Genomic DNA, 15,792 nt, shown 5'->3' on the forward strand with positions numbered 1-15,792 from the left:
AAATGCTGGAGAGGAAGGAGGGGCTAAAATAGATATATGCAGACTAGTCAGGAGCTTATGACAGTAAGGCCATTTTCCTTTTTTCCTCTCCTTCCTTCTGTTTTTTTTGTTTGTTTGTTTGTTTGTTTTTTGTTTTTGTCTTTTTAGGGCTACATCTGTGGCATATGTAAGTTCCCAGGGTAGGGACAGAATTGGAGCTGCAGCTGTCCGCCTGCACCATAGCCACAGCAATGCTACATCAGAGCCACGTCTACAACCTACCCCACAGCTCAGAGCAATGCTGGATCCTTAACGTGCTCAGGGAGGCCAGGGATCGAACCTGCACCCTCATGGATACTAGTTGGGCTCGTTACCACTGAGCCCCAACAGGACCTCCCAGGCCATTTTAAAATTAATGATAGTAGTAGAGTGACATGGATTTAAGAGGAACAGAAAGAATTTAGGAGAAAAAGTGGCATAACTGGCAGTAAGTCAGTTATTATCTCTCTTTTACATATGAGGAGACTGAGGCCCAGGGAAGGTAATTAGAGGAAAGTCATGAAGTGGTAATGGTGAAACTGGGCCTAAACTGAAGGGCAGTCTGGCCATAAAGGCCACCTTTTCTTTTTCTTTTTTTCTTTTTTTTTTTTTTTTGTCTTTTTGCCTTTTCTAGGGCCACTTCTCGCAGCATATGGAGGTTCCCAGGCTAGGGGTCTAATCAGAGCTGTAGCCTCCGGCCTACACCACAGCTCACAGCAACATCAGATCCTTAACCCACTGAGCAAGGCCAGGGATCGAACCCGCAATCTCAGGGTTCCTAGTGGGATTCGTTAACCACTGCGCCACAATGGGAACTCCAAGGCCACCTTTTCTGCTGTGCTACCGTGTATGTGGCTGGAATGGGGATGGGGTGGGAGTAGGGTGGAGTCTGCTAAAAGTAGGATGGAGTACGAGTGGGAGCAAGAGGAACAGAAAGGATAGTTTGGAGCGAGTGCTGAGGGGATGGGAGGAGACTTGCCGGCAGCACTGAGGCAACTCCTGAGACTGGGCATCTACACACCTCTCACGACTGTGGGCTCCTTCAGAAGCATGAGGCTGTGTGAGCAGAGGAGTGGAGGAGAGGGGTAAACAGGAGCAGAGGGTGAGTAAGTTAAGGGTGGCTGCAACTGGGTGGCTCAAGGAGGAGCATAACTTAGAATTCAGGTCAGTGAGAGAGAAAGTGAGCTGGGGAAGGGGCTGAGAGACTTGAAAAAGAGGGTCGAGCAAAAGAAACCTATGCTCCTTAATATGATCCGAGACAGCAGGAGACGTATTTCCAGGTTTTCAACCATTTACTGTCTCTGGAATCTTAATATTCTACACTGTTGCTTCTTGGAGGGTAGGTATCCACAGGGACTGACATCTGCTAGAAGCAGCAACACATTGGTTTGGAGGCTTCGCTGTCGCTCACCAGCAAAACCTTAGGTAAGAAGTTCAACTGTGAACCTCTCATTCCCTCATCTGTCAAAAAGGGTCAAAATATCTATTTCTCACAGGTGACTGGAAAGATTACACAGGATGAACTGAAATGTCTATGAAAGCCTGTAGCTTGAATTACTGCAAAGATTGTGTGCTCAACAACTTTTCAAAAGCAAATGATCATAAAAAAGTAAAAGGTCATGTCCTGTTTCTCATGTGGTCATACCTGCACTTGTATTTTCTGCTTCATTCCTGATGAAGGACAGAAACTCAGACTGACAGACATTTTTAGCAGACACTGCCTGACCCCCTGCTTTAACCCCAGAAACATATTCTTCTGTTTCATTCCCTCTCCATTGTTTGAGTAAATTTCAGAAAAACACTTTCAACCATGATATTATATTTTTTAGAGGTATTTTACTGTGCCTTTTCATGACTTAATTTCCACTGATGCTAGTATCATTGAGAGGGGCTTATGTAAAGACTACCCTGTACTTAATTATTCCATGTTTGAAATAACAAGTTCTGGAGGACAGAAAGACAGGAGGGATCTAGGTTTTTGTTTTGTTTTCCCAGCTACTGACACTCATGGTAAGGTTCTATGGGAAAAGATGTCCAGAGCTATTTGTTAAAATGAGATCTAAGAAGCCCCCAGCCGCTATGGTACCCCTCTGAGCCCCATCTCTATGGCTACCTGGCGCTTACCTTCATTTTCTGAAACTGCTGCTCCATGGTACGGAGGCTTTTCTTTGCTTCTTCATCTTTGCCCTCCAGATCAGCTTCCAGTTTTTTTATCCTTTTTTCCATAAATTCCACTGTATTTCTCTCCACTGTATCACCAGCTGCTGATGCAGCCAATATTAAAGCAGGTAAAGAATTGGGGTATCGTCTCTTGAGAATTCCTTCCATTTCCTTAACCTATTAAGATATTTTCGTATGCATGTAGGTCACAGATATATTAAATTAAGCAGTTTAATGTATAAATTTGGATTAGGCTCTATTAATCATGTCCAGATCTCAAGGAGACATTTATATCGCATCTCAAGACAATCAAATGCACAGCAGCACAAATTAACTTCAAATTTTATATCCTAGATTATCTGATTAAAAAACACTATAGTATGATGTCTAATTTAATACTGCTTATTTTATGGAAATCCTCTTATATTTATTTGAAATAGCTCTTGGGTTTTCCTATCACACTAGTAATAAGTGACCTTTTTGAAGACAAAGTTCTTTTTTTCCCACAGATCCCCTCAGATAATAGTGTTTATACTATCTATTGATTGAAACATTACTTACATGCATATGCGTGTGCAAAATTTTTGTAATGAGTGTACAGCTTCCTAAGCACCTGCCCTGACCTTCAACAATCTCTTTCCTTCCCCAACCCTCCTCCAAGCAGTTTCATCTACTTTAAAATGACTTCTCTCAATTAAGAAGCAAATAGGACTAGTTTGTATTTAATGAAGTCTTCACAGAAACTTTTCATTTAGCCTATTAAACAATAATGTATTACACAATCCTTCTGTAAGAATGAACTGCACTTGGGTCCAGAGAAATTAGAGCTTGATATTATATGTTCATATGTGTGCATGCCTGCTTTTGTTGAAAGGTATTATGGTTAAGATGCCTCTGAAAAACACATCATGATTCTAAATTCTTTTCTTGCTTTTTCTTTTTTGGGCCATACGAGTGGCATATGGAAGTTCCCAGACTAGGGGTTGAATCGGAGCTGCAACTTGGGATCTGAGCCACATCTGTGACCTACACCACAGCTCATGGGAACACCAGATCCTTAACCTACTAAGCAGGGCTAAGGATCGAACCCATATCCTCAGTTTGTAAACTGCTGAGCCACAATGGAAACTGCTAATTTTATTTTATAATATTATTCTTTGGTAATTTATACTAGTGTAACTCTATCATACAATGCTTCTTCTTTTTAAAAAAAAAAAAAAACTCACTGGAAATTAAACTATGGAATATCCCATTAAATGAAGGTGCTGAATGACTGCACATAATCTGAAATTTTCACTTATATATAACGTGCATATTTTCCTGCTTTTGCTTAAGTGCATTTAGGAAAAAAACATGTTTTATTCTAAAATTAACCTACTTCAGAATATGGCTTGAAATGATTCTGAGTCTACTATGATATATCTTGATGAGGAAATATTTATCAAGATTTAAAATCATTAGGATAGAAATGTTCTGTTCATGGGAACAGAGTAAGACCTGAAATGTCCATGTAGCAAACCATGCAAAATATTAATGAATACTGTTTTAGAAAGATATAATCTCAGATGATAAATATAATTTTTAATGAAAGCATTAGTAAAAGAGGGATGTTACTTGCCTAAAACATTATATTTCCAGTCAATATGGTTCACACCATTTCAGGTCTTAATTTTGTTTTTAAGCAGGCTTTACTGTTTTACTCTTATACATTCAGTTCTACATTATTATCTTAAAATAAAGTCAACTAGTGGAAAAGTAGTTCCTTTGGTCTGTTCTCTCTCATGAATCCAAGTAGCTTCTTCTACTTGGGCTAATCTAAGTCTTAAGCACTGGGAAAGAAAAAAAAAGAGCCAAGCAATCCTGGATTACAGTTATTTGAAATTATTTCTAGTTCTTCAAACCACCTCTGTCTTCTTCCTTTCCTAAACCAATTACTAAATCCTACCTTTTAATATAATAGGTCCTGTAAAAATAAAAAAGTTATTAATTTTTTGCTGAGTTCTCTTTCTTCTCGTAAAACTGGGATCATACTCAGCCTAGTGATGACCTCACAGTTTTAGGTCTGTGACGGAATAATAGCTGAACATTTAAGTGTCGTGACTACAGAATCATGTTACCTTATCAATAGGCCTGGAAATTCTAATTTTGTCTTAATATTTAGTTATGAATACAAACTCTACAGTACAGAAGGTTTTTAAAACATAAGGAAAATGTTAATTAACATTCCAGTCTATAACTCTTTAAATGAAAAAAACAAACAAACAAAAAAACCAAAAAAAACCCAACTTTATCCTATTAAGTGTCACCATATGGATATGGTTTTTTAAAAAAAGTCTCCCGGCCACACTGATTATGAAATGAGAATTTTTAGGCCTAAATAGAGCTCAAAATTATAGCCAGCTCTCTGGACGGCTGGATGTCCTGTTTCTGGGGTGTTTTGCATGACTTCCCAAGTGCTCCTAACATGTCCCCAGTTGGAGGATCTCTTTCCTGCCTCCCCTTTTACCCACCCTTCCTCAGGAGAAGGGATCCTAGCTCTACATCAGGAGTGCCAAGGCTCTGTTATTCTTCCTGGATGTCAAAGAGTTGGGATATAAATAACCTTTCATCAACAGGTCTACCATCTCATGAGACATATTACCCTAAAAAGTTCTTTATGCATAAAGCTGTAGAGTACACAAAATGTTTACTCCTTTTATTAATGTTCCTTTAAATACTGTACACTAAGTAGGTTTAGAGGCAGTTCTATATTAAAATGAATTAAAAAAAAATTTCCAGGTTGACTACATCTTGTAGGAACTTCTGAAACAAAAGAGAAAACAAAAATGCACTGTTATGTAAAATACTTTAATGAACATTTACCCTGAACACGTACTTGTCGTTCTAGATCCTGAATTTTTTTGGCATCAGCTGCTTTTTCTTTTAAACGTATCTTCTGCTGAATAGATGGATTTCCAGATTCAGCTTTTAGCTTCTCAACCTGTCAATAAGTAAAGACCATGTTAAGAAGCACATTTAAAACAGAGCAGAGAAACCCCAGGAGGGAAGCATAATGGCAGTACATTCATTCACTTGTTAAATCCCAAAAAGGGTACTGCGTTGAAGAAACGGAGGGCAAACAAGACAAGCCAGGGTGCTGCTTTCATGGTGCTTATGCCCTAATGGAAGGAGACAGTTGATAAGCTAATAAAGTAAATCAAAAAGTAAATAAAATAACTTCTGAGGCTGGCAAGTGCTATGAAGAACATAAAGTGAAGGAATGAGAAGAAAGAGTCAGAGGAAGGCAGACTGGTAGCCATTTTTAAGAGGTCAGAAGGATCTTTCTGGGGCATAGAAATCTGAGCTGAGATTCGAATGAGGAGAGAGACCGAGGCCAGAGCACGCTACGCCAAGGCAACCATGGAATGAACTTGGCACGTTCAAGAACCAGAGGGAACTGGTGTGGTTGGAGAGTGACTCGGAGGAGTGTAGAACAGATGGGGCTGGAGACACAGGCAGGGATCAGACCATATGCGGTCTTCAAAGGCTGTGATAAGAAGCTTGGATTTACAGTTGCCCTGTCCCTTAGTAACCATAAAGCACTGGTTCCAGGACCCTGGCAGATACCAAAATCCAGGGGTGCTCAAGCCCCCTGTATAAGATGGTGTAGTATTTACATATAACCTACAGACATACTCTCATAAACCTTAAACCATTTCTAAATTACTTATAATATCTAATACAATGTAAATGCTGTGTAAATAGTTGCTAGGCACCGCAAATTCAAGTTCTGCTTTTTGAACTGTTTTTTTTTCTTCCCCCCAATATTTTCTAACTACAGTTGGTTAAATCTGCTGATAAGGATCTCATGGATAAAGAGAGCAGACTGGATTCTCAGTCTAATTTAAAATAGATTACCCTGGGAGCTCCTGCTGTGGTGCAATGGGGTTGGCAGCATCTTGGGCATGCTGGGACACGGATTCAATCCCCAGCCCAGAACAATGAGTTGAAGATCTGACATTGCTGCAGCTGTAGCTTAGGTCACAGTTGAGGCTTGGATCTGATCCCTGGCCTGGGAGCTACATATACTGCAAGGTGGCCAAAAATGAAAAATAAATAAATAAATAAATAAATAAATAAATAAATAGACTATCCAGGAGCTTCCACTTTGGTGCAGTGGGTTAAGAATCTAACTTCAGTGGCTCAGGTTGCTGCAAAAGCATGGGTTCAATCCCTGGCCTGGGAACTTCCACATGCCTCGGATGTGGCCATAAAATTGAAAAAAAAAGTTAAATAAAAAAATAAACTACCAAATAAACACAAACCAAAGGCAAATAGGCCATTTTAATTAACAGAATTTAGAGTATTTATTCAATGACCCTTACAAGGCTATGTGGGGGTGCTGATGATAATAGGGTTCATCTATAGAAATACATTCTGAAATGATCTAGTACCTCAAGTTTCAGTTTCTCGATTTCTTCATTTGCTTCTTTAAGCCGAAATGCATCTTTATCCAGAAGTTCCTGATTTTCAGCATACCACTGTAATCTTTTTTGCAGGCGACTGATTTCTTGTTTATGTGTTTCTTCTAAAATTTTTATTTCATATAATTTTTCACCTATAAGATAAAGTAACTCAATAACATGATTGTAATTTTTCAAATTATGGAAGTAAACTAAAAGATTCTAAATGAAAACCAATGCCTGTCTAATGAAAGTTTTATGAAAAAAAAAATCAGAGGCAAAAAACAACTGAGGTATGCAAGATTGCATCTAGTTTAGTGTTTTAGTAAGGAAGATGATGGTTGTGTTCCCAGTCCGAATCCTCAAACTTGTAGCAAAGTTGGTAAATAGAAATTTTTGATGTATCAATTGTTTTCCCATGGACTTTCATTATCAAAGTAAAATTGTTCCTATGAAAATAAGTGCTGGGTTCAAAAGACAGTAAAAATGAAGAATTTCTATAATTATATCAAAAAGGAACAACGGCAAACACTAGAGAGTTCTTACCATGAATGACTTTATTTAACACAACAACCATTATGATGGGAACTATTGCTGTTATTCTGTTTTACAGACAAGGAAAGTAATTTCTTAAAAACAAGGAAGTGGATTTTATTGTGCACATCTTACACTGAAGACCGAGATATCACAGAGGAAAGATCCTTACTTTGGCTCCTCTGATTCACCTTTCTAGTCCTGGGTTCTGCCAGCCTGGGCTCCAATCCACAGGTGTATCCAAGAACACGCTCATGAAACACACCTAAGCGGCCTCTCTCCATTTACTTCTGAATCTCTCCATCTGTCAGGACCCAGCTCAAATGCCACTCCTCTCTGCAACCCTTATTATTAGCACCCTCATGGTTATTTCTAGTTTTTTTAGTATCTGCATTCTTATCTTACTCTTCTTTGCTTTCCCTGGTGGGGTACACCATATCCATCCCTGTGTTTTCTACAAACACAGTGTAGTATTATTTGTTCATTAGTAAACACTTGAGCGTTTACATTTCAGGCCCGGGGCTAAAAAGAGAAGCCATGCTCTGGAAGGTCACAGTCTAGCTGGGATGACTATAAACAACTAAACACACAATGCCATGAATTCAGAATAATCCCTGATTTTTTCTAATCTTGCAATTATTGCTGCTAAAACCAATCAAATGCACATACCTATTAATAACTTTCTTAAAAAGTTTCTGGGGAGTTCCCGCCATGGCGCAATGGTGAATGAATGTGACTAGGAACCATGAGGTTGCGGGTTCGATCCCTGGCCTTGCTCAGTGGGTTAAGGATCTGGTGTTGCTGTGAGCTGTGGTGTAGGTTGCAGACACGGCTCAGATCTGGTGTTGCTGTGGCTCTGGTGTAGGTAGGCCTGCAGCTATACCTCCAATGAGACCTCTAGCCTGGGAACCTCCATATGCCACGAGTGCGGCCCTAGAAAAGACAAAAAAAGAGAGAAAAGTTTCCAAAATTACAATACACTTCAAAGAATAGCATTTTGATTATACTACCCGATTGCATTACTTAAACTCAAGACGAGAACAGTTAGGAGAAAAAAGACTGAGCTCAGTCCTTACCTGTGGCATAAGCAATCTGGTCTTTGGCTTGGTCTCTCTCTTTCTTCATTTTTTCCAAGTCTACTTCAAGAGCTTGTTTGTCCTGCTTCAGTCTTTTAATGTCCTCCAATAAACTGTTTTTTTCTTTCTTGATATTCATATAAATATGAAAGCAAATTATTTCCAACCACAACAGCCTGTGGCATAGTCTTTCTTTCACCCAATTCATTGTAAATACTGCTAATTATTTTTTCCTAAATTTTAGCTCTGGTTTTACCACCGATCCCTTCCAAATGATTAGGAGCTCCCCAAAGCCCACTAGAATGGTTCTTATCATCTCACTCAGCACAGTCTCAAAGCCCTTCCAATCTCATGTTCTCATTTCTTCTTATTACAACCTCCTAACTACTCTGCCCCTCCCACCCTCAGAACCAAGTCGCTTCTCACTGTAGTCAGAGGAGTTGTTTTCAAGAGTCAGTAAATATAACTCCTCTGCCTGGAACTCTCTGGAGGCTCCCACCCCTCCTAGGGGAAACCTGAAGTCCTTGCCAAGATGACTTCAGTGTCGCATAACCCAGCCCTGCCCACTTCAATGACATATCTCCTGCAAATCTTCACCCTCATGCTCCAGGCCAGCTGCAAAGACCTCTTGGCTATTCTCTGAACCTACTCAGCAAGTTCCTACTCCCAGGTGACTGCCTTACTGCTTCCTGTGCCTACAGCTCTGCTCCCACATGGCAAGGTGGCTTGCTCCTTCACTTGATCAAGATTTCTGCTCAAGTGAGGCCCCAGAAAGGCCTTCCCTGACCATGCTTTCTAAACAGAAATATCCATCCTGGCACCCAGGGGTGTTGCGTTTTCTTCTCACACACTCATCACCACCTGACATGGTATATATATTTACTTGAATGTGGAATTTTATTTTGTTCATCCTTGTATCACAAATGCAAGTAAAAAAAAAAAAAAAAAGAACTTGGCACATCATAAAAGTTAAAAAAGCACTCACTGTGCTTCCTAAATTTGAGAGGTCATCTCTTGGATAATTCCTAAAAAATTCTTAGCCATTACCTTCGAAAAATATTTAAACTATAGCATCTCATGTTTCTACTTTCCATTTCTCTATTTTTCTGTTTCAGTATAAGTTCCTAGATCTATCTTCTAGTTTACCATTTTTTCTTAGTTGTATACTATTATCTAACTTTTCTGCTTATTTTTTTAATTTTCAGGAGTATTTCCAGAGCTCTGTTTATTTTCCTCTGAATGTGCCTCGTCTGTTTTATTCTTTCCTCACACTGAATTTCTCACTTATTCTGTATATTTAATCATTTCAAGTCTATTTTATAGTCTACTCAGTTATTCTATTGGGATTCTAATCCTGCTGTTTATTAAGCCACCCCATGTCTACTCATGGGGGAGTGGTTGTTTCTCTGGGTTTTGTAATTCTGCATTGTGAGTGTACTGCCAGCAGAATTTTATCTGCAGGAATACTGCGTGGAGTTGGGTTAATGTCAGACACCCTTAAGAGTTGTTTTGCATCAAAAAAAAAAAAAAAAAAAAAGGAGTTCCCGTCGTGGCGCAGTGGTTAACGAATCCGACTAGGAACCATGAGGTCGCGGGTTCGGTCCCTGCCCTTGCTCAGTGGGTTAACGGTCCGGCGTTGCCGTGAGCTGTGGTGTAGGTCGCAGACGCGGCTCGGATCCCGCGTTGCTGTGGCACTGGCGTAGGCCGGTGGCTACAGCTCCGATCCAACCCCTAGCCTGGGAACCTCCATATGCCGCGGAAGCGGCCCAAGAGATAGCAACAACAACAACAAAAGACAAAAAGACAAAAAAAAAAAAAAAAAAAAGAGTTGTCTTGCATCTGTTTCTTCTATATACACTAGAGGTGATCATTGACTTAGATCCACAGTTTTTACTTTTTTTTCGAAGTTTCAGCACGACCAACCCTTGCAGGTAGTGTCAATTCAAATATTAAAACACAAATGAAGGCAGAAGGGCTGACATTCATACTAAACAATCAGTGGAGCACTGAGCAGAGGACACCTTCCCTACGTATCTACACATCAAGATGGGACAGAACAACTCAACATTTCAGTCCCTTCTGGAGGTGGGTGGATTTTTTCCTAGTCCACGGTTTTACTGAAGGACATGGCCCTTTGAAGTCCTGGGATCCCATCTCCACTCAGCTGTTAAAGCTCAGGGCCCATGGTTACTGAACTGGCAGCCTAGGAGCAATGCTTACTGCTAGGTTTGAATGCTTGTTCATTATTCACCCTTAGAAATTCCCCTTACTTTCTTGAGAGCTGTGGTATGCATTTAAAATATGTTTATTATATTTTAGCCAGCATTTTTCTGGTGATTTCAGTGGCAGTTTAGTTTCCTATTTGTCAGAAAAGTGTGTTCAAAACAGCACTTTTAAAAGGTCATTAATAACAGCCTTCAAATGAAGCTAATGCTATGCTTGAAACCTCACCATGTTTTCCCAAGCTTTCATAAAATAGAGCAATATTAATCTTTCCTAACTTGTAATTTTTCAGGCCTACTGACAAGTGAGGGCGTCCGATCATTTATCCCTTCTTTCTACTCACCTGCCTGACAATCTCTTCATTCTCTATATACACATATCTTAAGAAAGTTCTCTATTTTCTTTTTCTTTTAGTCTTTTTAGGGCCACACCCACAGCACATGGAGATTCCTAAGCTAGGGGGTCGAATTGGAGCTACAGCTGCCGGCCTACACCACAGCCACAGCAATGCTAGATCTGAGCTGCGTCTGTAACCTACATCACAGCTCACAGCAATGCCGGATCCTTAACCCACTGAGCAAGTCCAGGCATCAAACCTGCATCCTCATGGGTACTAGTTAGGTTCATTACTGCTGAGACACAATGGGAACGCCAAGAACATTCTCTAATCGATTCATATTTGTAGCTGTGTTTTATCTACTACAAAAATCTGTAAGACATCAATTATTACACCCTGGCATGTTTAAATTTCTATGTAACTTAAGTTTATATAATAAATTTCTAATTAAAAAGTGGTATGTAATTGGAAATTTTCTGATTTTCATATTCATTCAAATAGACTGGAAGGAAGGGCTTTTTAGTGGAGTGTTCCAGGGGTTCTTAATGGGCAGGAGTGAGGACAGCTAACCCTCGCCCTCGCACAGGAGATGTTTGGAAATGCAGCAGTGGTTCTGAGGCTACAGTGACTGCTGTGAGCACAGTTCCTGGGGACAGCAATGATAATCATGCGATGCATAAAACTGTCCTGCTTAAAAGAGAATTAAGCTACTCTAAATTCCCAAGCTTCTCCCATTGATAAATACCACTTCAGAAAATTCTAGGCCATATTCTTTATAATTCATTTCAATAAAATGAAAGAAAAAAGTTATGAAGCAGCTATTGCATTTCAGCTTTGTGTTAGACATGCTAGATACAAATAGCTAAAGATACAGCCTCTGCCCCCTAGAAGGGTACAGTCTACTTAAGAAGACAGGGAAAACTAACTTTTTAAGGCCGACAATTGTCTTCAAATTACTTTCCTATTTTAGCTGTACATTTCCAGGGAGGAATTTGTTTGAAGTAAGGTATACATGCCCTAAATAAGATTATGCCTCCAATACGGCTCCACGTGATAAATGCCCAATGAGAGGCTGGATTATAAAGAGAATACCACCTAAAACCAGAATTACATTGTTTCCTCTATATTAAGGTCATGTATCCCAGTGCTAATCTTAGATATTTAGTTGGTATGAAATCTATGAACAGATTTTATTCATAAATTACCAAAACAGACCCTTTTTTACACATGTGGGAATTATTATGACAATCTCTACTATCGCTAACAGTTGAAATCCTTATGCAGCTTACCTGTGCCACCCGTAGTTCTGCTAACAGGTCTGTAAAATTCTGGTTTCTGGCGGGCTCCGAATCTTCCACTACGTGAGACAGGAAACGATTTTTGTGCATCTGTTCTCTGATTTATTTTCAAAATAAAAGAATATTTTTGTATTACAAAGTACTCCTTTTGATACAAAACACTCGATTTTTTTCTTTTTTAAACCACAAGGTGCTGCCACTTGATGTGGGATCTTAGTTTCCAGACCAGAGATTGAACCTGAGCTGCAGCAGTAAAAGCCCAAAATCACAACCACTCAACCACCAGGGAACTTTCCCAGAAATTCAATTCTTAAACATTAAAAACTTTTTGCATGTTTGAACTAGTGAGTCATTTAAGATAAAAAGTTCATTTAATCTAAAGAATAAAATACTATGATACTAAAGGAGGAGTACACTTTAAAGGAAATGTTTATGTATCATCTAAAAGAATTGAAACCCTAAGAGTACTGGTTTATTTGTAATATAAAAATATTTCCTGCCAATTCTCAGAGATTAAAAAAAACCCAACATCCCAGGAAGCCTTATGGCATTTCCCCATCACATCATTCTAGACTCCTTTCTGAGAAATACAAATTGCCAATCATACCCATGGAAACTAACAAATAAAACCAGATAGTCTACTACTGGTACTTTGGGATCAATTTTTCTGTTTTTTTTTTTCCCCCCAGAGACATTATACAAAGAGTTTAGAAATTCAGGTATGATCATCTAACCCTGATGTACTAAAGGTACCATTTATTTCATTGTGAAAATTCATTTTGATCTTTAGGTTTGGATCCTGGAATAGATCTTCTCTTTTGAAAGCCAATATAAGATGTGAAATTTTAAAATACCTTACTGATGCATCTAGGAAGAAAGTAGACGCAAATACCTTCATGCATCAGAACTGTGCAGCTTATCAGCCTTGGCTTGGGGTCACACTTACCAGGATAAAGGGGTGTCCCTCCAATTTACATAAAGTGCCCTCATTTGCTAACTCGTATATTTTCAAGCTTTGTCCGCTACAAGATGTGCCTTTTTCTATTCTTCATGAAAGATCAGTGTGTGCCAACAGAAGTCCTGCCTCTTATGCCCTGAGTTATCTTACCAAAAAAGGGAAGAAGTATGTAATTAAATAACATACATGACATTTGCAGCCAAAGAAGTTTCTTCTAACACTGTTCTACTTGAGTTTTTAGGTGCTGAGGTGAAATGCGTAGAGGCAGCTACTCCCTAAAAGACAATACCCTGGCTTGCCCGTGTTTGTTGGTTTGGCTTTTTCACTTGGTATGCTAGAGATGGATGTAGTAACATCCCAAAGACCTTACAGTCTGAAGTATGACTGATTCATAAGTAGGTGCTGGTGTGCCATCAGCCCGCCCTGGTGAGTGTGGGTTTTAACAACTCATAGGTTCTCGTCGCTGGAGAAATGTGCTGGCCAAACAGCAGCCCTTGCCCCCTGGCCCAGAGGATACCCCACCCAGTTTCTGGAAGCACACCTCTGCCAGTGACTGGCTGGCTTACAGGGTACAAAAGGCTGCCTCCCACTTGCCTCAAGTGGGGACCAGCTCTGCAGTGCAATCTGTTCTCTGAGCTGAAACCACATTCTTACTCACCTCCCACCTCTCGCTTCTCATGCTCCCCCTCTCCTGAGAGTTATCTTCCAGGAAATCACCTCCACGAGGATGCCCACCCCAGGCTCTACTGTATGAATCTGACTTAAGACACTAAATAATACTATATATATATTTTTACTACTATTACTAAAAGCACTATTACAGAGATTTACTGCCTAAATATTTAGGCTTAAGAGAAATATTCAATTTCCTGAAACTGATGTCTAACTCAAACATGAATATGCTGAAAATACCAAAGTATGTACTAGTCATCTAACACCAAAAGAAAATCCATTGAATATTAAAAATATAAAAGTTATAAAACTGTACAATTAAAAAAATTAAGTATAACTAAATGTGTTATTAATGTAACAATAAACTTCTTAGAAATAGTCTTAGCAGATCTGGTTGTAAGAATTCGGAAAGGACTTACTTTAAGGAAGCTAACTCGCTGAATAAACTCTGGTTTTCCTTGAACATTTGCTCCTTATTTTTCTTGTTTTGTTCTTGGAGCTCTTTCACTTGATTATATAATTTTTCATTTTCCTTTTTATAAACAGAAAATTACATTTTGGTTAAAAGTTCAGTAGTACTTACATAAGTATATATGCCTATAAAAGGGACATCCTTGAAACATTTTTTAAGTTTTTTTTTTTTTAAATTCCCTCAGTTTTTACACAAGCAGAATCTCTTTCAAACACTTTGGATTGTCTCAGAAGAAAACTTGTTATCTAAAAACAATTCTTTCCAAACTGCTCAAAATCCTTAGTTTAAAAAAAAGCTGCAAAAATCCTCAAAGTTTAACAGCCTGTCGGTATAATGTACTGCATTTCACAGGAGTGAACGAGTGAGTGGCTGCAGGAATAACATCCTGACTTCGTATGCCAGGGATGGAAAGACCAGTGGGACTGTTTGCACCCTCTTTTTTTCTGTTTTTGGCTTGTCTTTCTGTGGTGAAGTAACTGGATGTAGCCACAGAGGGTATTCATGCTTGTTTCTGGAACTTTCTGTGAGCATGGAGTTAGAGAACTGGGTGTTTCTGGAATATCAGGATGAGGCAGAGCAGATATTAGACCCAGAACAGGAACTTGAATTAAAGAGAGACAAAAGCAGAGGGATCAGAAAGAAAGAACCCATCTGTGGTTAGTTGCTCTGGCTCATTAACCTCTTTAAAATCAAGAATCTGATGAAAAGCAAAAACCTTTGAGGATCTAATGAAAACTAGGAACCATCTCACCATGTCTGGCATAGTGCCTGACAGAGAGTCTATGCTTAATTATCTGCAGAATTAATGAAATCAGGAAAATACATACATACATAGACACAAAAATTTTCTGTTATCTTTGTGGGAGTGGGTGATTGGCATACTCATAGCTCTGTGAAATCCTCTTTAAACCCATGCTCTATATAGCAAGCTCAGAACAGCAGGCAAAGGGTTTGAAAGGTCCTCGCTAACTTCAGGGCAGGGTGACCTGCAAAATCAGAACTGTTTCATTTACAGCAAAAACTGTAATCTTTGATGTGGTAATACTTTCTCTGGATGTCCTCAGAATGAAAATGCTTGTTATTGGTAGGCTGGACGGTTAGGCTATTGTCAAAAGAGAAAAAGGTAATGAGATAGGAGAAAGGGAGGGAAGTAAAAAAAAAAAGGGCAGGGGAGGATGTGGGGAAGAACCTAAAACAATCTCAGGCTGGAGCTCGCCCTACGTGTCCTGGCTGACTGTCAGGTCAACATCACCAGGGTTCCATCATCACACAGAACAAATTTATGGCTTCCAAGGACACATGCATTTTCCCCCATTTATTTCAAATTTTTTCGCTCTAAGGATACCAGCAATTGATGTCAGATTCATATTTCTGTATGTAATATCAAAACTAGCCAATGTTACCTACTGAAAAAAATTATAGAAAACTAAAGAAAAATAGGACAGTTTCTAAGGAAATATGGCTCTTAAAATTAGTAATAGGCAACATGCATTAACTGGTTACTGTATGGAAGGCACTAAGAGGTTGGTCTGCACTGTTTTATTTTAATTTCGCAACCATCTTATGGGATAGGTACTATTATCCTCGTTCCCATTTCACAGA

At 39.2% G+C, this 15,792-nt stretch overlaps 1 protein-coding gene across 9 annotated transcripts in view; it reads right to left on the reverse strand.

Annotated features, from left to right (window-relative positions):
- CEP162 (centrosomal protein 162) overlaps positions 1-15,792 on the reverse strand; it is a 110,831-nt gene that overhangs the window by 36,967 nt on the left and 58,072 nt on the right. For 6 of the 9 annotated variants that reach the window (XM_084959356.1, XM_013992660.3, XM_005659266.4 and 3 more), the window contains exons 17-22: positions 14,138-14,250; positions 12,080-12,185; positions 8,231-8,357; positions 6,612-6,775; positions 5,054-5,158; positions 2,143-2,355 (exon numbers count right to left, since the gene is read on the reverse strand). In XM_084959356.1, coding sequence (XP_084815482.1) covers positions 2,143-2,355; positions 5,054-5,158; positions 6,612-6,775; positions 8,231-8,357; positions 12,080-12,185; positions 14,138-14,250 — 828 coding nt within the window. Of the gene's footprint in view, positions 1-2,142; positions 2,356-5,040; positions 5,159-6,611; positions 6,776-8,230; positions 8,358-12,079; positions 12,186-14,137; positions 14,251-15,792 lie in introns of those variants that run through there. The other 3 variants (XR_014805263.1, XR_014805262.1, XR_014805264.1) reach the window with 3 other exon arrangements.

The sequence above is a fragment of the Sus scrofa genome, chromosome 1, assembly GCF_054392235.1.
Source record: "Sus scrofa isolate SSC_HxYL_T2T_F1_AM1 chromosome 1, Sscrofa_HxYL_maternal_Yorkshire_Landrace_v2.0, whole genome shotgun sequence".
Taxonomy (NCBI): Eukaryota; Metazoa; Chordata; class Mammalia; order Artiodactyla; family Suidae; genus Sus; species Sus scrofa.